The sequence below is a fragment of the Panicum virgatum genome, chromosome 9K (genome assembly GCF_016808335.1).
Source record: "Panicum virgatum strain AP13 chromosome 9K, P.virgatum_v5, whole genome shotgun sequence".
NCBI classification, from domain to species: domain Eukaryota; kingdom Viridiplantae; phylum Streptophyta; class Magnoliopsida; order Poales; family Poaceae; genus Panicum; species Panicum virgatum.
This window is the reverse complement of record NC_053144.1, coordinates 18,065,135-18,082,016: the sequence shown is the minus strand read 5'-3', so window position 1 is coordinate 18,082,016 and position 16,882 is coordinate 18,065,135. Positions and strand designations below refer to the sequence as shown.

General features: G+C 43.2%; 3 protein-coding genes across 7 annotated transcripts; 2 read left to right on the top strand and 1 right to left on the bottom strand.

Annotated features, from left to right (window-relative positions):
• The first annotated feature begins 1 nt into the window (after position 1).
• Positions 2-3,386, top strand: LOC120648407 (probable serine incorporator). Of its 3 annotated transcripts, none has more exons than XM_039925180.1 (6): positions 2-338; positions 1,228-1,467; positions 1,862-1,973; positions 2,066-2,240; positions 2,513-2,753; positions 2,829-3,386. In XM_039925180.1, the coding sequence occupies exons 1-6, from the start codon at positions 155-157 to the stop codon at positions 3,122-3,124; spliced, it is 1,248 nt and encodes a 415-aa protein (XP_039781114.1). In that variant the 5' UTR covers positions 2-154; the 3' UTR covers positions 3,125-3,386. The 3 variants fall into 3 exon arrangements, with proteins under 3 accessions (XP_039781114.1, XP_039781116.1, XP_039781115.1); XM_039925182.1 differs by lacking the exon at positions 2-338 and adding an exon at positions 531-730; XM_039925181.1 differs by lacking the exon at positions 2-338 and adding an exon at positions 780-1,111 and having other exon boundaries at positions 2,829-3,267.
• Positions 3,387-3,622: 236 nt separating this feature from the next.
• LOC120648406 (switch 2) lies at positions 3,623-10,811 on the bottom strand. 2 transcript variants are annotated; one of them, XM_039925178.1, is made up of 9 exons: positions 10,193-10,774; positions 9,264-9,370; positions 8,074-8,989; positions 7,716-7,963; positions 6,423-6,549; positions 6,073-6,348; positions 5,253-5,457; positions 5,184-5,213; positions 3,623-4,376 (listed from the first exon to the last, which is right to left on the bottom strand). In XM_039925178.1, the coding sequence occupies exons 1-9, from the start codon at positions 10,589-10,591 to the stop codon at positions 4,027-4,029; spliced, it is 2,658 nt and encodes an 885-aa protein (XP_039781112.1). In that variant the 5' UTR covers positions 10,592-10,774; the 3' UTR covers positions 3,623-4,026. The 2 variants fall into 2 exon arrangements, with proteins under 2 accessions (XP_039781112.1, XP_039781111.1); XM_039925177.1 differs by having other exon boundaries at positions 5,184-5,457; positions 10,193-10,811.
• Positions 10,812-11,526: 715 nt separating this feature from the next.
• On the top strand, positions 11,527-16,392 carry LOC120648404 (putative E3 ubiquitin-protein ligase RING1a). 2 transcript variants are annotated; one of them, XM_039925174.1, is made up of 10 exons: positions 11,527-11,820; positions 11,947-12,016; positions 13,190-13,248; positions 13,758-13,839; positions 14,042-14,162; positions 14,237-14,278; positions 14,829-15,359; positions 15,435-15,542; positions 15,629-15,802; positions 15,949-16,392. In XM_039925174.1, the coding sequence occupies exons 1-10, from the start codon at positions 11,661-11,663 to the stop codon at positions 15,979-15,981; spliced, it is 1,380 nt and encodes a 459-aa protein (XP_039781108.1). In that variant the 5' UTR covers positions 11,527-11,660; the 3' UTR covers positions 15,982-16,392. The 2 variants fall into 2 exon arrangements, with proteins under 2 accessions (XP_039781108.1, XP_039781109.1); XM_039925175.1 differs by having other exon boundaries at positions 15,629-15,844; positions 15,949-16,348.
• The last annotated feature ends 490 nt before the right edge of the window (positions 16,393-16,882 follow it).

The window sequence follows — 16,882 nt, the reverse complement described above, 5'->3', positions numbered from 1 at the left end:
CACGTGGACAGAGCCAGAGACCTGTGACTCTGCGAGGGAGAGGGGAGGACCCAAGTACTCGAAGGCTCGGCGAGCTCCGACGCCGTGGAACTGGAGTGGAGGGCAAACCGCAGGAGCTGGACTTGGCGCCCAGGAGCGACAGGATCGGCCTAGGATGTGGTGCGCGTCGTGCCTGGCGTCCGCCTGCGCGGGCTGCGCCTGCAACCTCTGCACGTCGGCGGCGTCGGCCGTGACCCGCCGCTCCGCGCGCATCGCCTACTGCGGCCTCTTCGCCGCCTCCCTCATCCTCTCCTTCCTGCTCCGCCAGTTCGCCACGCCTCTCCTGCAGCACATCCCATGTACGTGCCGCCGCCGCCCCCCCCCCCCCCCCACCCCCCCCCCCCCCGCTACTCATCGCCCAGCAAACCCCTCCCATCCTTCAGCCCTGATTCCTCCTCGCTTCAAGGCTATGGCTGTTGTTTCTTCCCCCTATTGCTAGGATAGATCGATCTGTTTGGAGTTCCTAGCTGCAATTTTTGTGGTACTACTAGGTAATTGCGATGTAGCGTGCAAGATTGACCTTTCTCTCTGTGTGGTTGGGAGCTAGTTGGGGAATTCGCCCCCGGATGCGTGCTAGATAGTCCCTGCTCTGGCTTATCCATTTTGTGTCTCTCCAACTCCACATACACGGTATCAATTTTAGTTTGATTTTGGTGAATCCAGGCGCCCTTGGCATGAATTTCCCTGTCTGGTGAGTCGGATAATTTCATTCGCTTTGTGTGTAAATATTTACTCTCTTGGATATATTTTTTTTAAAGTTCTCTGACGGATATTTAGAATTGGCTACATTTCTCCACATCCCTCGACGCTCAAGAGGGAGAAAAGTATTAATGTATTATAGAGCATCCATTTGGTACCCAGGATAAAATACAGGTATGCAGAATAACATGAATCATGACAAATTGAATAAGATAGAGGCGGTCTTTGAATTCTACTATTGTTGTCACTCGCAGCAGAGGTTGAGCCCATAGTGCTGCCTAGGACATGCATTTCATTGTGCCAGTGCATATTTGCTGCTATACTGGTAGAGCATAATTGCTGGTATACTGGTAGTGAGCTATTATTTCAAACGGTACACTTCTTTGTTTTGGACTTTTGATCCACTAAATCTTTGAGATTATGATAAATCAAACGAAACATTAATTGATTTCATGGCATATAGTAAGTCAGGAATTTACTATATTGCAGGGATAAATGCATTTGACCAGACACCACCAGACGAATGGTTTCAAATGAATGCTGTTCTTCGCGTAAGCCTGGGTAACTTCTTGTTTTTTGCAATATTTGCCATCATGATGATTGGTATAAAAGACCAGAATGATCGGCGAGATGCATGGCACCATGGTGGCTGGATTGCAAAGATTGCTGTCTGGGCTGTTCTCATTGTTCTTATGTTCTGTGTTCCGAACATTGTAATTAATATTTACGGTAAGCTTGTTTTCCTGATCATTCGTATTACACTGTCTTCAGAAATAACTATGTAAGATGACCATAGAGCACTCACAAAAATTCAAGTGCACTGCAAATGTGCATATGGTAACATGTTTGAGATACAAGGTCCACATGACAGTGTGTGCAGATCTTTAACATTATCTCTTTTCTTGATAAATCTACTGTTTGTCATATTTTGGCTTGAAAACATTGTATAATCATGTATTACATTGAGGGTTTGCTCATTAGTTTCTTTTCCCTCTTGTCTTTGATCTTATCTCCCAAGTTAGAGAATTTCTGATGGCTGCAGCTAATTTATAGTTTGCACTAGATATACCTCTAACTGCCATTGTTTGTTGAGTTTCACTAATTTTGAAATTGGTAATTGCAGAGGTACTATCAAAGTTTGGGTCTGGTTTGTTTCTTCTAGTACAGGTTCTGATGCTTTTAGACTTCACAAATAATTGGAATGACTCATGGGTTGAGAAAGATGAGCAGAAGTGGTAAGTGCGCTAAACACAAAAATACAAGATAGTGATGCTTGAACCCAGTTTATCATGTGATATTGATTATGCCATCTTATTTGACATTTCAGGGAAATAGCTTTACTGGTAGTGACTGTGGTTTGCTATCTCTCTACATTTGCCTTCTCTGGTGTGCTTTTCATGTGGTTTAATCCCTCTGGTCATGACTGTGGTCTCAACGTGTTCTTTATTGTCACGACTCTTATTCTTGCCTTTGCCTTTGCAATAGTTGCTTTGCACCCCCAGGTAACATACCACCTCAAATTTCAAACTACTTCAAGTTATTAACCTCAAATTTTAAATCTTGGAACTTTCCCTATGAATATGCAAAACAAATATAGCAAGAATATTTATGTGTGGTTCTGAGATAGTCATTGGTAAGTATTTGAGCAAGGAAATCTGAATACATTTGATTGCCTTCATGATCCAAATTTCTAATGCAACAGTTTATACAGTTCTCTGCTATTACCTGATAGAATTTGCTGTTAGGTGTAATGGAATACCGATTCCCTTTCCAGGTCAATGGAAGCATTATGCCTGCTTCTGTCATTTCTGTCTACTGTGCATACCTGTGTTACACTAGTCTCTCAAGTGAACCAGACGACTACAAATGCAATGGGCTTCACAGGCATTCTAAGCAGGTTTCATTGAGCGCTCTTATACTCGGGATGCTCACTACCGTGCTATCTGTTGTGTACTCTGCTGTCCGTGCTGGATCTTCCACTACATTCCTCTCACCACCATCGTCTCCTAGATCTGGTAAGAATATGCCAATTAAACTCCTGCGCAGCCTCATTCTTTGTTGACTACCATGGTAATTAAAAACACATGCAGGAGACAAAAACCCTTTACTCGGTGACGAGGAGACAGGCAAAGGCAACGATAAAGAAAGCGAGCCGCGCCCTGTGAGCTATTCCTACACCTTCTTCCACCTCATCTTCGCCCTTGCAAGCATGTACTCAGCCATGCTTTTGACTGGCTGGACGAGTGCGGCGTCGGAGAAGTCAGAGCTAATGGATGTTGGATGGACAACCGTCTGGGTGCGCATCTGCACTGAGTGGGTCACCGCCGCTTTATACATCTGGACCCTCATTGCCCCGCTGCTCTTCCCGGACCGTGATTTCTCCTAGGCACCTGTGACCATGAGTTCCGCATTTGTGAATTGGCTGTGATTGTGAATATAAATAAGCAGAATTTGGAAGTAGAATGAGTAGCATCTGATGTTATCTGGCCTGCAAGCGGTAGCATTTCGTATCTGTTTGTGTGGCTACAAACCTATGTGGCTATATCTATGCCAAAGTAGTTGGTTGTGGTATTGAATCATATATAGTTGTATGCTAAGTTGTGACAATTACTAGTGGTTACAGTAAAGTGATTAACAATGGAGTAGCATCTGGTGTATGTGTGCCTGCGGCTCGTTTTGTGTTTACTGAGCTATGCATGGATGTTTTGCAATTGCATTTTTGGGATGAATAGAAACTACCGTGGCAGTCCATGCTCCAACCGGCAGCTCTGCTGCACTGCGGTAGGCCAGCTCGGCTGCCCAGTTTGGGGACGATGCCATCTGCTCACCTGCGAGGCTGCGACCTCCCACTACCACTGCATGGTCACACATTCCAGCATATTGATGAGGACAAAAAAAAAGTCCAGTTTCCAGACATTACTTGAAAACAAATATGTCCATTGTTGTACACAAGTACTACGGTATCCACATGATTCTATAGTACAGCTCAGTAACATTGCAAGCCACCTGCATGGTAAAATTTGCTATGGCTCAGGCAGCTGAACCATGACGGGTTAGATTTCACCTGACTGAAAAGCGCCAGTGAAAGCAGCCAAACTTTTCCTGGTCCCTACTTGAACCATCAAGAAGGCTAAAACTAGGCAACATCAGGAGCTGCTGCTGAAATCAGCTATTAATCAGTGCTACAATTTGACTCCCATCACCTGTCATAACCGCTGGAACTAGATACACCAAAGCTAACCGTGTCATAGGCTCATAGCTCTGCAATAGCTTCGAAGGCCTGCACCATCAGTTCTGATTGCGCTCACACTTCCTCTTCTTTTTCATCTTGTACTTCTGCAACACTTCGGAACGCTGGACAGGTGAGGCGGCTAGCAACCACTTGCTAAAATTAAGGTCATCCATGCCCATGAAAGATGCAACGCAGCTAAATTCTTTCCTTTTCTGCTCCAGCGAATCATATTTCACCACCTTTCTGTTCTCCAGAGAAGAAGATTTCGCCTTAACAGTGTGCTTTGTTTCATGCTTACTTTGCAGCTCCTCTGAGGAGCTCTGAACAGTCTCCTCTGTTCCATCCTCGTCTCCATTCTTTTTTCCCATGTTCACAACATCCTCATTGCGGTGGGCATAAACTATCCCTGTTAAACAGGCCAAATTTGTTAGGAGTACTTCCAAAATACAAAATGGATAAGTGACAGAAGGGAGGGAAGATAGATTAAAGCAGTCAGCCTATCAAAGCAACTCTCAGTTAAATAAATTTTAAAAATCCAGAAACTTAATGTTCTGAAAATCATGAGCATGGTACACGATGTTCTAAAGATCTACAGTGTACACATGTTTACAGGTAGTAGATGATCCACCAGGAAGTCGAAGGGTCAAAATAATTTTTGTAGGTTTACTTTTAAGCAAGAAAACCACAACTGCTCAGTTTCAGGCTACAGAAGAATAGCCTAATATTACAAAGACACCATCACCAGTTTTCAAATGCAAAGAGTTCTATATTTTAGCATAGGAAATTCAAACTACCTGAATGTATGGACTGTGACTGAACAAGCTCAAAATCTCCTAAGAGTAGAAAACGAGAGATTGAACAGCACATGCAGAATATTGGTTACAGATAAACCCTTATGGGAACAGAATGGTACACTATTTCAAAATCTTTTGAGAAAGTATTTCAAAAGTCTAGATCGCATGTAGAATAAATGATTAGTTTTCGATATCAGCCTTTGTAGTTAACAACAGGAGTAATAACTACTCCCTCCGTTCCAAATTATAAGTTGTTTTGGATTTTCTAGATACGTAGGAAAAACTATGTATCTAGAAAAGCCAAAACGACCTATAATTTGGAATGGAGGGAGTACACCTTAGTCATTTGGTCCATAAATCTTTTATGCAGTATATTATACAGTAAAAATAAAGTAATTTTAATCAGAGAAAAAACATACCAAGATCAACCAAATTCTGATTGTCAGTATCTGTTGCTACTGTGGAAGACTTATTCTGATTGTCAGTATCTGTTGCTGCTGTGGAAGACTTTCTGTTCTCTTGTGAACCAAATAAATCAGTATCAACTATTTCTCTTATTCCTGTTGCTTCAGTTTCACTACCCTTGCCATGTTCCCCATGCATCTCGATAATCTCACTAGTAAAAAGCTTATCTGACAAGTCACGGAACAGATTGCAGATCCCAAAGAGCTCACCTCGAAATTTCTTGTCATCCTATATCAAAATTATCCAAATTAGATATCCAAAAAAAGATACCAAGTATATAGTGAGTAATCTGTTATAGTGTTATTCTTACAACTGCCAAAAGTCCAATTTTGAAGTAAACTATTGTGCACTCGTGAATACACCTACTTTGTCATGCCTATGACAGCTAATACAGCTCGAACTGAATTTCTTAAGGAAAATATATGCTGATGTGTTTAAAAAATACGCATAGGAAGATCGATGGGTTGTTACATGTTTTGAGTTTTCTCAAATGCCATGTAACAATGAAAGTAACACACAACTCTAGACCTTTGTTTGGAAAGTGTGGAAAATGCTTATGGAACTGAAACCAAATGCGTTAGGTAACTTGGGCAAACACAGATGTAGCAGAAAACAAAAGGAGCATATTTTGTTCCTTTTTGGTGTAGGAGACAAGCTGCACGCCGTGTAAAATGGATTAAAATTCTAATTCATGATTACACCAACCCAAGAGAGCTGAGCAAATAAACCCCATCATCGTTTGTTCCAAACCAACTCAAATTTGTACCAACACCAATGCTTCATGTAAAACACTTCATGTTCTCCATTCAATCTTATAAAAAGACTTCAATGGCGAGTATTTACCTGCACACCTTCAAAGTAACGTTTCTCTATATTTCCTGAGACTGCAATGTTGGAAAGCTGCTGTTTATATATTTGTCGAGAATAAACAAGCTCTTCAAGTGAACCAGCACCAAGTAGGCGGAATACTGTAACATGACGTCTCTGTCCATACCGAAATGATCTGTCTTGTGCTTGCAAGTCTTGGGCAGGGTTCCAACTTGGATCAAATATCACCACACGGTTAGCACTGACAAGGTTTACACCTAAATTACCTGCCCGAGTGGATATAAGGAAAACCTGTATAAAAGAAATTACCACTTGATTGGACTATCCACTTCCAAAATTTATTAGATACAAGTACCAAAATTCACCTGTTTGCTAGGGCTTCTGTTGAACTCATCCACTAGCGATTGGCGCGCATTCATGGGAGTTGTTCCATCAAAGCGTGAAAAGCAATAACCCTTTCTTATGAGAAACTTCTCTAGTATGTCAAGCATCCTGTACGCAAACAGAAAGAAATGGAATCCATTAACTAAAAATACAATGATGCTACAAGTAGGACATTTCTAATTCAGCCCCTCCCCCTTCTCTCTTCCTCTTCTGCATGCACGAACAAGTGGCATATCTAAAGTGTGTGTATATAAAGATAGTAGCAACAGTAACCAAGTTACACCCACATTCACGAATAATTTGCAACATTGACTTAATGACTTCAGCTACGCATATTTTGATCGCTACTAATTTTTTAAATATCTTTTAGGTAACATGAAAAAGGGTAGTCACAAGGTAGAAAAGTTTTATATCCAATCACACCCTAACATCATTGTCAAATGTACAAATCTAAACCACAGCTCTAATTGAGATAGTTTTGGCATAGATAGTCATTATTGAGTTGCATGCACCGACCAGTTCAACCCAAAAGCTTAAGCTGATGGGGAGAGGTGAGCAATTCACTTATATTCCAACACTCCCCCTCACGTGGAGGCTCCCTCAGACCTCAGACGTGGAATAGGAACGAGCAACAATTATTTTATTTAATTGCGCTAACCAGGATTCGAACTCGAGACCTCTGGCTCTGATACCATATTGAGTTGCATGCACCGACCAGTTCAACCCAAAAGCTTAAGCTGATGGGGAGAGGTGAGCAATTCACTTATATTCCAACAGTCATAGAGAACCTAAATACATAAGATTCTTGTGCTCTAACCAAAGCACTCCTACTGTGGCAAATGAAGTGACTTATTTTTATTGCAAAATTTAACACTAATCGGGAAGTACGGAAAAGTCCTTTTCAACAGTGAAAGAAAGATATTTTTATGCATTATATCATTTTAACAATCGAATATGGCTCAAATGTAAGAGATCTTCTGAAATATGTTTCTCCTACTTTATGTGGATCTGACAAACAAAACTAAGTCAAAAGTCAAAACATAGATGAATTTTTCGAATGGTGGAACATGACCCATGTACCAGAACAATTGGCAATATGTCTTTTTACTCGTAATTGAAGAAGTAAGCAACATTAACTTGTGGCATAGAAGTAACAACTAAATCATTTCGCAAATTAATGACTAAATATTGAAATATCTCAAAAGTGATGGGACTAAGGTGTATGGCAATATAGCTTTGGCATTATATCAGCTAATGCATAAATGAACAACAACCTGACAGAATAACTGAAAAGAAGAATCTTGTCACCCTGCTGAGTCCACAATGACAGAAGCCTTTCTAGTGCACGCATCTTTCCACAATGTTCTGAATCACTGAGACCCATGAAATTTTCACTTTTGGCACTGCCACCAACTAAGTCAATATCTGTACCGAAGACAGCAGCTGCAAGCTCAGCATCTTTCTTTTGCTTTTCAACCTCATCCTTTGGATTAGGCTTTATCAGCTCCAAGTGATTACTAATCTACAGTGCAGGAAGATATATAAGAATTTCTTTAAAAAATGTCAAAATTAATAAATAGGTTTTGTTCTTGTTCCTGCTGTTGTCTAAAATAATACAGAATAGGACATAACCTGCTGAAGCTTGACGAGGCAAGGAAGGACAAGACAGAAGGGGCACATAGCACAACCATCCGGGCTGTCTCTGTGGAGATAAGACCATATAATACCATTTGGCTCTGTTTTCTTGCAGCATTCAACCTGAGGCAAAGGACTTCCACAGCTACAGCGGAGATCCTTATTTATAAGGATCTGTATGTCAGGTTGTTGCAGCATTCTTCTATAAGCACGCTTTTGAACGGCACTCATTTTGCAGAAAACAATATTATCCTCCTTCCCAAGCATAAGATGCCCAATTGTCTCCTCCTTTGTCCTTCTCAACAAGAATTTCTTGAGAACGGAAACAAGGTGTTTCTTGCGCGTATGAGCAACTTGAACAAATCTCTCAGGGGCACTTAACCTCTGACCCTGTTTTAGAGGCTCATCATAGTAGGCTCGAAAGTGTTCTCGATCCCCTAAGCAGCCAGGCACAACCCAGTCAAACAGATTAAATAGTTCCATGATCTTATTCTGCATTATGGTCCCTGTGAGACCAAACCGCTTTGGAGTTGTTATTCCCAAGCACGCTGTATATAACTTGGATTTTTCATTCTTGAGACGGTGCGCCTCATCAACAACCACAAGTTCCCATGGGATACCACATAAAATCTTGTCATGAATTCTGAAAGTGTCAAAACTGGTAATTAGTACCTCCAGTCCTTGAGTTTCAACTTTTTCAAGAACCAACTCACGATTTGGACCGTGATAGACAGCAACAGAGAATTCTGCCCACTCAGAAAATTCGTTTTCCCAGTTCCGAATCACTGAAGTAGGGCAGAGGACGAGTACAGGACCAGTCTTCTTTCCTTTGTCTGTTGATTGCTCATGACCATTACCTTTGCCAATTACAGATGACAAAAAAGCAATAGTTTGAATGGTCTTTCCCAAACCCCTAAATCATAAGAGGAATAATGTTAAAAAGAATGAACAAGAAGTACAGTTATAGGAATAATGATTGTCACTACATCAACACTGTACATATATGCAGATCATAGCCATTTAATAAGCCAAGCTGCATTATTGGATCCCCACCATCTAATATGGCTGAATAAGTGCTTATGTAAAAGAACACTCCTGGTCGATCTTCAGGGTTATTTAAGAACGAAAAGAGAATCATATGTGATCTGTCTACTTAAAAAAGATCTTATGCAATTCCGAAGCCTCACATGTCATCTCCAAGCACACCACCATGATTGTTTCTATACAAATTGTATAAGAATCTCACACCGTCCCTCTGATGCGCAAGTAGCCTACAATTTATTGATGGGGGCACCTACAATGAGACAAAACAGAAGTGCAGAGAGTAAATGTGATGAATAATGATAACAATCAGGGGCTCGGACAGAGATAAATGCACAGAAAGCATTTTTGTCCACGATGATCACAATAAAATACTGGATGAAAAATAACAGGATTTTTTTGGGTTAAATTTTATCAGAGACTAATCCTATAGAGGACAAAGAATCAAAGATGTAAAACCATTCACGGATAAATCCAAGAGAAAAAAAAGGTATAATGTTTGCAAACAATACATTTAAGAACATAGTTTTCAATGCAATAAAAGCACAGCTTGCACATGAGAAAATCGCATTTATGTTGTATGTTTGTAGCTGGTACTTCTATGTGGAGTATTGCACACGGTGCTATTGAACAACCTTCTTTTGCCAATGCCTTGACCATCCTTGAGTTTTTCCCATGAGCAATTTTTTGAGCGGATAGGGCTAGCACAATGCAAAACCAAAGCTAGTCCAGAAAAATGGATTGTGCAAGTATTCACGATGTTTCTTGAAGAGCAGACCTCAGCCTTAAAGAGGTGAACTAAAGGAGTATACGAAAGAAACAATAGCAGTGCAGAAGAATCATATATAAATCAAAAGGAGACTACTATTTTTCCATCAAAGACAACTTGTTAGCCCCTTCAATACAGAGTAAGCTTCTCCGCAATTGTTAAAGAACATTTTTTTTCCTCCGCAATTGCCCATTTATACTATTGATTGAAACTGGACTACTTCGCGTGTAATTCCTGCTTTCCAAACAAGCCCAACGAATCTATTGCCACCAAAGAGAGGCAAGCGCTACTGCGCTAGTACGGTACCTGGACGACAGGGCGCTCTCCGGGCGGCGAGAGCACAAGCGGCTCGTATGGTCCGCGGGACTCGAGGGCCGCCGCTGGTGGCGGAGGCGGGCGGGGGCGGATAATGGGGCGAGTTCCTCTCTCGTCCTCCTCCTCCTCCGACGACGGCGGCGGTTCGTCGTCCTCCCGCGGCTTCTCGATCGGGGGCCTGGGAGCGGGTGGAAGCTGTGCGATCCTGGAGGAAAAGGAGGAGGATGAGGCGGCGGCGGCCTCGAGGCGGAGGAGTTGCTGCGAAAGGGAAGTCTTGGGGGGCCTGCGCGGAAGGAGAGCGGGACGAGGCGGCGAGCGGGGCTGGGATTGTGGTTGGGAGGAGGAATAGGAGCAGGCGTGGAGGGTCTCCTTGAGGCGGTGAAGCGACATGGGCGGAGGCGGTGGTTCCCCGGCGAATTCCTGCGGTGGAAGGGCACCGGGGCGGAGGCGGCAATTGGGGAAGCCGGAAGGGGAGTTGGCCGCCGCCGCCTCCTTCAAACGGTCAAGCGGAGATTGGATTACTGGAGTTGGAGCAAAGATTTTGAAATACTGGTAATTAGATCATAAAACAAGGCGAGACCCGATTGGAACAAACGGAGAACTTTCCTCCAAAACGAGGAGGGAAAGGACTTCTCTTGATTTATGCACAAAATTGATAATTGGCCCTAATTGATGGAAATATTTGAACGGCATACCATCTTTGTACACATTGAACAACTAATGTATTTTTTTTGGCGAGTAAAAACAACTGACAATTACAAACTTACCGAAGGGAATCTTACCTAGTGTTATGAACCGCAGACTAAGCACTAGTCGTTGTGTGCTTTGCTCTATGCGGTGTGGTTTGGTTACATAATTTATTGGGTTTGTGGAAATTATCAAATCTAAGCACAATGAAACAGTAAGGAACCTGGACGTGGGAAAATCGTTTACAAAAACTGCATCTCATTCTTTTAATGCTAGCTATCAAAGCGCTTCTTGGTATGTCTTGTAATTTAGAACGGTGGGATATGAGTGAACGAGTGGAAGTGACCGGGCATGTCATTTCCCCGGTAGCCGGCGACATTACTAACCTTGCTCTAACATTGCTCGTCGACAAAAGTTTAAATTGCCTTTTACGCGTGTACTGGACGGGGCTAGACCGTGGAGCTCGTTGACGAGGAATCGAGGATTTCCCCGACGGCCGGTGGAGCTTGGCCGGCTACGAGTCGTTTGGGCACCCCACAATCACTTCCGGACACGAGTCGGGGTACGCGATCCGAGCCCGAGCGCGCGACCCGACCTCGACCTGACTTCCGCCCCGCAGGCGCAGCCGCGCAGGGGAGCGCCGGGAGCCGAAGAAAAGGCGACCCCGTGCCTGCCAACCATCCCCGCCCGCCCCCAGGCCCCAGCGCACGCGAGCCCGCCCGCCTCTCGCCGCCGCTCCACGCGACCCCGGCCCGCGCTCGCCGCCGCTCCAATGCCCGCCCAGAAGCGCCCGTCCGCGCCCTCCCCCTCCGCGGCCGCTGGCGCCGGCTCGCCCCCTCCCGCGTCCTCCCCACCGCCGCCCGCGGCCGAGCCCGCGGAGAAGAAGCCCAAGCTGGAGGAGAACGGCGCCGAGGCCAACGGAAACGCCAACGGTGAGCGTGCCCCCCGCCCCGCCCCGCCCTCTCCGCTCGCCGACGGCGTCCTTCCTCCTCGATCTCGGCGCGCTGACGCTGGTTTCCCTCTCGTCCCCGTGGTGTTTGTTGTCGCTGTGGTCACAGATTCCGGCGCGAAGGCGGCGGCGGCGGCGTCGGAGTCGGAGTCGGAGGACGCGGACGCCGTGAACCAGGAGTACGTGCTCGCCCGCCCGTCCGCCCACCACCCTCGTTGCTTGCCTTTTGCCGTTTTTTTCCTTTCACTGTGGCCCGTCGTCGTCGTCGTTCCCTTCCTGATGCGTGCTCCAGATGCGGCGCGGCGAAGTGGCGACTCGCGCGCGCGTTCGCCTCGTTGTCGCTGGCCCGTTCCCCTGCTCTCGAGCGCGAGAGCCCGCCGTTCTTTCTTTGCCTGGTCGACCATGGCTGGCCGCGGAGTTTCTGGTGCCTGGTCGGCCGAGGAGAGGCACCGAGCTCATAGTTTTTCTGCTTGTGAGATTCGGCGTCCTCACTCCTCAGTGATTTCTGTTGGTGGCAACACCAACGCGTAGCAGATACAAGCGCCTAGCTGTAGTCATAATCTGATCGAAAGGGCCAGGCTAAGGCTACCTGAGGGGCTATGAAGTAGTTGTTCTTCGTGAGAAGTGCTAGAGCTCTCAATCCGGCAGTCCAACATGTGGCACACTGTTAATATTCCTATTCATGATATTTCTACAGTAAAGAAATGAAGTGAATTCTTTGGTGATTAGATTCTGAGGATAAAAACAAATTAAACCATTTCCGATTGGTTTGTAGCACTAATGTTCATCCTGGTGTGTGTTGGTTGTTGACTCGTTTTGCAGCTAGGATAATCCCTAGTTGCATTGCATATGCCTGTTTTTTCTTGTCAGCAATATCATAGTGCAAGTTTTTGACTTACGCATGGGTGTTGAGATTGACCAATGTTGTTTGTCTCAGGAGTTCAGCTGGTAAATGCTATGATATGTTTGTCTAATGCTGCTCACAATTTCTAGCAACGCTGCTAACTATTAGTCTGTGCAGCTGTTTATATTAAGTCACCTTTACACCCACGAACGTAATGACAGGAACATGTTTCACGCCTCAGTTATGAATATAATATGTCAGGATACATTGGTCCTGAACATACAGCTCATTTGTTCACTCTGCCTATTTTGCAAATTGCACCATTAGCACCAGACTATATTTTGCTTGGTATGTACGAGAGTAATCTAGTGTGTACCTTAAGTTTTGCTGCTTTATATAATTTTATTACAGGATATCATTTATTTTCTCTTTGTTTCCCACCCATATTTTTTGAAGAAATATTTCCCAACCATTTTAGAGAGTTGACATCATGCCCTGACACCTGCAGGTTTATTCCAGTGAAATTGGCAGACATACGCAAAGAAGTGCAGTGTCCCATATGCTTAGGTAATTGCAAGCATGCAGACAAACTTGTAACCTTTTGTATCACACAAGGCTGCCATTTCATATGGCTAGATTTTTAAGATTGTGCGATGTCAAATATGCAATATTGATATTTCAGTATTTTGAAATCCACCTGCACTTTCAATTGTAGAGAATTCCTTGTGTTGTAAAGTATAAGAATTCTCTTATGCCATATGTTAGGAGCTAGAGCTGAAACATGCTGCTATTTTAGTCATGCTTAATTAAAATTAAAATTCATCTTCATTCCGGCAATAATGAATGATCTGAGTGAAGCGCTTTAGGTCGTCCTTTTAATTTTTTCTTGCTTTCTTAGTCCATGTCTATGTTTTTAAAAGAAATATACTGCTTTTATATATGAGCTATTGAGATATCCTGTTTTGTGAATTGCATTTGTAGATATCCTGTTTTGTGAATTGCATTTGTATTGCCATCCACACATGTTGGCCTGAACAGTAGATTTAATTTACTGGTTGTGGAACCTCCTGTGCTAGGCATTATCCGGAAGACTAGAACAGTTATGGAGTGCCTGCATCGGTTCTGCAGGGAATGCATTGACAAATCCATGCGACTTGGGTAAGATATGATACATTACGTATGATTGTTGTTGCATTGTTTTGGCTTTTGAACCAGACTTACCACTCTTGTCTGTTGTTCTTTATTGATCTATGTTATATCAAATGCATGACTGCATGATTGTTTGCATGTACATCACATATGTTGTCAGCCCATGATTAGTATGACAATATTGTTATTAACCTTTCCCTCTGCTATATAGAAATAACGAGTGCCCAGCATGCCGCACACACTGTGCAAGTCGGCGCTCTTTGAGAGATGATCCCAACTATGATGCCCTGATTGCAGCTCTGTACCCAGATATTGACAAATATGAAGAAGAGGTATTGAAATACTTGTTATTTGCTTATTCATATTAGAGATTCATCCTAGTATTTATGCATTGTCCCATGTGTAGGAACTAGCCTTCAACAAAGAGGAGAATGATCGCAATAAACAGGTTCTCTTTTCCATAATTCCATCTATTTTTCTTATACAGATTTATATCCACGGTCACGTGAACTTGTTATGGTGTTTCACATAAATTATTCCTCCATAATTTTTTGTCTGCAATCTGTGAACCCACGTACTACAGATATGCTGTGATGAGATTCACTTGCTACTTCTCATAAGATAACTTCAGGGGGAAAAACAGACAAAAATAAAGTAGAACAACTTTCCAACTTCATGGTAGTATTTGAAACTGTACACCATGTGCTCTGTTCCAATGAATAGAAACTCAAGTACACCAGTAGTGGGGTCATGGAATTACAAATGCATACTGCTGTGGCCACAAAGTGCATATAAAAAGATATTAAAAAGCCTCGGTTCTTCAAGAACCCAGGAACCTTATTTTGATGCCTGCATGATGCAAATTCTGTCAAGAGCAACTGCATCATATATTGAAGTCTGACATCTATAAATATCTGAATAGCCAGAATACATATTGCGTACAGTTTATTTCCAATTTAACATGAACTAACAATTGATTGATTAATGTACATGTGAAGATTCAAGCATCCATTGCCGAGGCTTTTCGGAAACAATCTGAAGTTATTGGGCGGAAGTCTACTGCCAAAGCTACAGCTGCCGCGTTTGTAAGAAGATCACGCCGCAACATTCGGGCCAATGGGCATAGTACCTATTTCTGTGGTAGAGGAAGAGCCAGTTCCGATGATGTTGCACTGGCCTGTTCTGATGATGAAGAGGATGGAAACGGTCAAAACTTGGGTAAAGAGGAGTCCTCTGCTGAGGAGAGTTCCCCAGAGAAAAAGCAGAAACGACCGCCGAAATGGCCAACACCACGTTCTTCACCTGCCCGAGCAGCATGCAGTGAAGAGGCTGCTTCTGATGATAAGGATGATGTAGGAATCTCTAGAGAAAATTTTAGCACATCTCCTTTGCGAGCATGGGGAAAGAATGGTACTCGCAGTCAGACTCGATACAGTAGCTTTAGTGGTTCAAATGGCAGGGTGGTCAAGGGTGGGCGCATGATCAAGTTGGTTGAGTGTCTGCGAAATTCTGATGACAATGATAGCGAGGTGAACATAAAACATGCTCTTGATATATATTCTTACCCAACTGAGCATCTCATTAGTTGCTGATTTATTTGACAGCGTGACATACATCTTTGTTTGCTTCCACTGGATGGACAAACTACACCAAATCTAGAGAAGCCATATCTGTGTTGCGGCCCAACTCTCTCCATCAAACAGCTTTGTCAGGTCAGTCCTTAATGAAGCATGTTGTCAGTGATCCATTATCAGAACTATTCCAAAACTTAAAGATAGCTGTTTATGCTTATATGTAGTTTGTCGCCAGTCAGACATCTCACAAGGATGATGAAGTTGAGATCTATGCACGGAAGCCTTCTTACAGCAACCTTGTCAGCACTAATACATCCGATTTTGATAAGGCAAGGCTTGTAGGGGAGGAGCGCCTTTCAGAATTGCGATCCTCATTCACATTTCCCAATGGTGTTCTGGTGAGATCAGACGCTCAACTATCTTATTAACCTTTTTTTTGTGTAAGGGACGATTATCTCATCAACCTTGATGTACATATATATCATGTTTGAGCTTTTGTTTTTTGTTTTGATAATTGTTTTACTCTTTGAACATTGTGATTCAGGAGCTGGTCTATGCCATCAAAGTCGCAAACTAGACATTGAATAAAGTGGGCCAATTGGTTCAAATTGAAGGATTTTGTTTATAGATATCAGGATATGACCCTTTTGGTGACTCAGGGCTTCTGTATACGATTGAGGACTCAAAAAACCTTGTGAGGATAGTTGGTGTATAATTGCCTTGTGAGATGTGAGATAAATGTGTGTAAGTTGTCAATTAGTAGTTTTCAGATGAGTCAGGTTCAATTGCATAGTTGATTTGTTTCAACTTGTGGGGTTAATATTCTTTCATGCAGCCGGCAGCCTGTCCGTACTGCTAACGGCTCCCTGAGATGTAACAGAAATTAGTTTTTGTATTTCTTTTATGAAAAATGGGCAAGCTGTGTTGTATTAAATTCCTTATTACTCAGGTCATTTTGGCTTTTCTAAATATATATAGTTTTTACTACATATCCAAACATAGTGTACGTCTAGATACATAGCAAAACCCATGTATCTAACAACCAAAAAGTCAAAACGACCTAGGTATATATTGGTGTTTCTGTATTGATGTGTGACTGAGGTGGAAATGTCTCTCCTTTGCAAATGTTAATGGACTCAATTCATGGCTGCCCCAGAGCCTCCAAGGGTTGTTGGGTGGTGGGAGGGTCAACAAGCGTAACACTAAGATGGTAACCAACAGTCTCAGTGTTGGGATCTTAGCTTCTTAGACGCCCAGACAGGGAGCATGAATAGTATGAAGATGGCAATGAAAGCAGGTGCTCAATTCTCCAATAATAACTAGAAAATTCAACCCTTTACACTGTGGAGAGAGGGGGCTATTTATACCCTTAGCCTTCAGCCGGGTTTCCCTAAACTGCCTCCTTCCAACTCATTTCCAGCTCACTTACAACCGGTTTCAGGGTAAAATCACAAAGTTGGAGGTGTACAACTCCGACC